Source organism: Takifugu flavidus, chromosome 12, assembly GCF_003711565.1.
Source record: "Takifugu flavidus isolate HTHZ2018 chromosome 12, ASM371156v2, whole genome shotgun sequence".
In the NCBI taxonomy this organism is placed as follows: Eukaryota; Metazoa; Chordata; class Actinopteri; order Tetraodontiformes; family Tetraodontidae; genus Takifugu; species Takifugu flavidus.
In genome coordinates this window covers 15,252,852-15,258,086 of record NC_079531.1, presented here as the reverse complement: position 1 = coordinate 15,258,086, position 5,235 = coordinate 15,252,852, and the positions used below count along the sequence as shown (strand labels likewise).

The 5,235-nt window shown below is 43.8% G+C and overlaps 1 protein-coding gene across 1 annotated transcript; it reads right to left on the bottom strand.

Annotated features, from left to right (window-relative positions):
• Positions 1-1,677: 1,677 nt before the first annotated feature.
• LOC130535078 (uncharacterized) lies at positions 1,678-5,051 on the bottom strand. Its single transcript, XM_057049904.1, has one exon. It carries the CDS (start codon positions 4,198-4,200, stop codon positions 2,608-2,610), a length of 1,593 nt encoding a protein of 530 aa, XP_056905884.1. The 5' UTR covers positions 4,201-5,051; the 3' UTR covers positions 1,678-2,607.
• Positions 5,052-5,235: the final 184 nt, after the last annotated feature.

Genomic DNA, 5,235 nt, shown 5'->3' with positions numbered 1-5,235 from the left:
AGTTACCTCATTTTTAATATCCTTTTTTACAACATACCTTTGAATGGGAATGCTGTAGCGGTCACTTGTATTTCATAATTCTCTACAGCTGTTCATGTCCTCAAATATCATAATTCACCATAATTGTTCATATCTGTTCCATTGCCATAGTCCTGTTGAGCATTTTGCTATGTATGAGTTCCTCACTCGCTCGCACTATTTGCCGACAACTAAGTCGGGTAATTTGGCACGGCCCTTTAACGGACTGTGGGAGTTGAGGGGCGGGGGTGTGTGTTTTTCCCGCTCTGATTTGATTTTTCTACTACTTGTTGTTGTGGCTTTAATAAAAGGCACACACGATTGTGTGTCAATGGTAATCTAAGTTGTATTGCCTTTACTTTGCAAACGCAACAATGCAACGATTATTCGCTCCTCAAAAAGGAGGAGTTCTCGATGAAATCCTTTAAGAACAAACTCATTTTACCACCACACAAACTCACCAGCAAAGATCGTCAGGTATGGTGACGGATCAGAACCCGGTTGAGCCCTCAAATGTTAGATCCCTCTTTATACAAGCACAAGAAAAAAAGAATAGTAACACTTGACAATCAATAGAGGGGGATTCAAAACCAGTAGAGAAAATAATAACTCTTCATTTGAAACAAAAAAGACAACTGAACGAAGGTCTCTGGAGCAGAGAGAGTGCGGGGACGTGCCCAACAAATGAAAGAAACAGCAAATTAAGGCCAAAGAGAAGGCCCACAATGGTGGTGCCATCCCATAAAACTAGTGGATTATAGACAAAAAGGACCTACGTGTATGTAAAGTGGACAGGCGAAAAAGTGGATTGAGCGAATCTCTATCTATGTATGTATGATGTTCCCAGTGTGCGTGACTGAATATGTGCACATCATCACATCATCGTTTATGGAAGGACACATCTGTCATATGGATAAGCAGAAAAAAAGGTTATTGGTGCGTAAAATAAATGATTGCTGTAGACGTAAACAGGTCAGTTAGCTGTAGAACACTGCGACTATATTTTCTCAAAATCATGAAAACGTCTGGGGGTTTTTTTTTCCAAAAAGAGGGGCACTAAAATTCATCATTACCCAAGTATTCTTACAGCTGGGATAACTACGTAATGTAATTAATACCTCCAACATATACGCCACAACCTGGTTTTGTCTTTGACAACCAACATAACGAGCAGAAAAACTGACGGAGAATTTTTAATGGATATATCTTGCTGGAAAAATCGTCAAAATGCCTTTTTCTAATGTCCAAACTGAAGCTCTGCACCTTCATACGAGCATTAATTGATTAATTAGCTGCCTCGAGAAAGGAGTTGGTCGGCGTTGTTGGCGACTTTATTGGGCGAGCAGTAGAAAAAGCACTGCAGGAAATGGGAAAATCAATAACCGGAAATTAGATTTTTATTATTTAGTTTTGGTTTATTGGTTCTGTTTTCAGCTGAAAATGGAGGGGAACTACACCAGTCTTCCATTTTTGGCTTCACAGGACAACAGAAGAATTAAATATTGTCTCATTCTTTTCATTTGCCAGATTAAATGTAATTACTTAGTGATCGGATGCTCCACAGACAGCACACTTTGGGCATCTGTCACTGATAGCTAGCAGGATGTGGCAGTGCCAGAAGAGGACCTCAGCTGTAATGACATTAACACAGATTTATTTAAATTCGATGAAAGGACTCCTCTCATGCTCCTACATGCATCTAACAGTCTCCAGAGCAAGGACAGGAGCACCAATGCAGGACAACATGCAAAATGAACACGAATGACAAAATTCAGACTTAGCGAAAAGTGATTCCGTGTGTGATGAGGCTAACAAAGTCTTGTTTAACTAATTTGATGGATCCAATTAAGTGCAACTCGAAGCTGACATCATTGCTGGTTTGATTAACCTTGAAGACCATTGTGTCAGACTGTGGAACCACTGGTGATCATGTCTGCATGTTTGATACTTGACGTTGCGCAAGCCTTTGTATATTTCATATTTATTATTACAATTGTCACTGTTACTGTAACTATTTAAGTTATTAGCGATTCTATGTAACATGGATCCTCCTGGGTCAGAAATAAAGAAAGGAATGAATGGAAAATTGTTTAAATTCATCTTTGTTTTGAGAAAAATTAACAATATCTCCGCAAATGAGGTGCAGAGAAATAAAATAAAAAAACGCGTTACGCATTGTTAATGTTTTCTTCTGAAGCTAACCGTTAGCTAAAATGGCGGCACGTCGACAATCTAAACGTTGTTTGGAGACATCAGGACGATAAAGTCACAACATGCATGCAACACAAAAACCAACTCTTTATAACGTAATGGATAATGCTAAGCTGTCTGCTTCTAAAAGGTAGAAACTATATTAATCCACGGTTAATTCCTGATTACATATATATTGGTAATGTTTGTGATAAAGTTACTAATCATTGAATAGACACATTATTTAGATAATGTTTCCAAACCTTCAGGAGACTTCACTTAAAAGATACATCTCCTGGATGCACTGGGACACATCATCAGTGATGTATCCTGGGTTCATAGGGTGTTTCGGGTCTCACAACATCATACACCCTCGCCCAGGCGACCCAGCCGGGGTGATCAAGACCCAGCTTGTGTCCCAGTAGCAACCCACGGATCTGCCTTTTTCAGCCACAGCCACCTCGTGGCTCTCTCTGCAGCTTCACTCGCAGCTTTAATGGCCCTCTTTTTGGCTGTCCCTGTGATTCCCAGTCGGCCAAAGGCTTTGCAGAGGGAGCGTCCTGCAAAGCCTCTACAGCCAACTTCTATGGGCTCGTAGAAGGTCCTCCAGCCCCTGCCCCTGCACTCCTCCACCAGCTCCTGATACTTGGCACGTTTCCTTTCGTTGGCTTCCTCAATCCGCTCTTCCCAGGGCACTGTAAGCTCCAGCATGATCAGGTGTTTCGAAGCCTCTGAGGTGATGATCATGTCTGGCCGTAGAGACGTTGTTGCGATGTGCTGGGGGAATAGCAGTTGTTTTCCCAGGTCAACGTGCAGTTGCCAATCAGTAGCTGTGTGGAGGAGTCCCGTTGTTATCTGTGGACCTGCACGAGGTCTCTCTCCAGCTTTTATGAAGGAGATTGCCTTCTTCGGAGCATGATGGTGTTTGCTGGTGCTAATGGCCAAGGCTATGCTCTCAGCCACTGCTTTGAGTACCTGGTCGTGGCGCCAGCGATAGCGACCATCAGCCAGGGACTTTGGGCAGCTGCTAAGGAGATGTTCCAGGGAGCCTCTTCCGGAGCAAAGGGAACAGGTGGGTGTCTCACTCTTTTCCCACGCATGGAGGTTTGCTGGGCTGGGGAGGGCATCGTAGACTGCCGCCACAAGGAACCGGACGCGGTGGAAGTCTGCCTGCATGATGTTTGACCAGGTAACTTTGCGCTGTAACGCGCTCTCCCACCTTGTCCATGCCCCCTGCTGCCGGAGTCCCACTGCCCTACCCACTCGCTCTTCCTCCACGCCTGCTCGGACCTCCTCCTGAAGTAGGTGGTTTCTCTCTTTGCCCCGGGCATGGCTGACTTGGGTCTTTGGGAAGTAGCCCAAGCCTGTTCTTCCTGTTGCCACGGCCCCAACTAGTGCCTTTTGCCTTAGGCGTGACTCAGCCACATCCACTGCCTTTTCTGCCTTCCACTTCCTTCCTGTCTTCACCTCAATCCCGGCTGATGACACCTTGCAGTCCCTGGAGTCTCTGTACTGTAGGGCTTCTCTTGTGTGTGCCACCTTAAATTCTTCAGTGAGCCCACTGAAGGGTAGCTGCAGGGTGTTACTTGTCCCGTACAGTGCAGCGCTGTTGAGGCTGCGAGGAAGACCCAGCCATCTGCGCAGAAAGCTGCTGATCTTCCTTTCCAAGGATTCCACTGTTGTTACTGGGACTGCATACACGAGGAGAGGCCACAGGACTCTGGGAAGGATGGAGTGCTGGTAGATCCAGGCTTTAAATCTACCAGGCAGGCCAGACTTGTCCACCTTAGTGAGCCACCCTCCAAGCTCTTCCGTAGACTTCTGGATAGCAGCAGTGTCCTTCAGGCTGGAGTCAAAGAGCTTTCCCAGGCTCTTGACTGGTTGCTCCGTGATTGATGGAATTACGGTTCCTGAGATTGAGAATCGGAATCTGTCCACCACTTTCCCCTTCTTCAGTACCATGGACCTTGACTTGGTGGGCTTAAAACTCATCCTAGCCCATAGGATAATTTATATAATGATATAGATTGTAAAAAATGCACGAGTCATGACATAATCTCTTACCTTATTATAAATAAGGTAAGAGATTTTAGTTTTTACAATTACTGACACACTTCTCTGCTCTTTTTGTGGCATTACTGATTAAACAATATCTCAATCTTAATTATTTTGAGAATCTACTTACCCTCATACTTTTTGGATTGACCTTAATACTTTTCCAAAATTGATTCTTCATTTGAATTAAATATTCAACACGTACTGTGTAGTTTGTTGGAAATGAGAAAATAAGCCTATCACCCTTCTCATAATTGTAGCCAGATTTCAAATTAACTGTAATGACAGTAGTAAAAATCAAAATGTAATTAAAAAAACCCCAATAAAACCCATAAATGAGGAGGTCAACTAAAACACTCACCTTATGACATTGACATCGTCGCTTTGTAGCTCAAACACGGTGCTCTTATTGTGAAAATCCTTGTAGTCCTGCAGTTGTGAGGAAACAGTCCAACGATGACGTTGTATCATTATTTTAACTGTTAATGCGGGTTTGTCAAGTTTATATTCATTTCTTTGGGGGTAAATTGGTCCCTGGAACCAAAGCGCTTCCAAATAAGAAGCTTTTACTCTGAAGGGTTTCGGCTCCCCACTTCCTTGTTCAGTTTTCATTGTACGATTAAATAAAGGGAAATCGGGCATTTTGACGCCGACAGTTGCACTGCACGTCTGACATTAGTGGAATGGGAAATCACAACAACTTTGATCTGTCATTGTGCGACGTGAAACACTCGATCCGAACTATATTTCCTCCACGACCTAATCATGACGCTACGAGATTCCATGAAAACGCACCGGGTGGTTCGGCGGTCACGTGACGTCAGTGCGGAAGTGACTGTGGGTTTCAGTCAAGCTAGCAGAAGCTAGCAAACAAATAACCGGGAGCACTCAGATCCTCGCCTCGAGCTAAAACTACTCATACGACCACGAATGAGTGTAGCTCTTATTTTGAAAGATATAACAGGAAGTGTT

What these genes read in the sequence shown, in the direction of transcription:
- LOC130535078 (XM_057049904.1), bottom strand. Translation starts at nt 4,200, where the DNA reads ATGAGTTTTAAGCCCACCAAGTCAAGGTCCATGGTACTGAAGAAGGGG.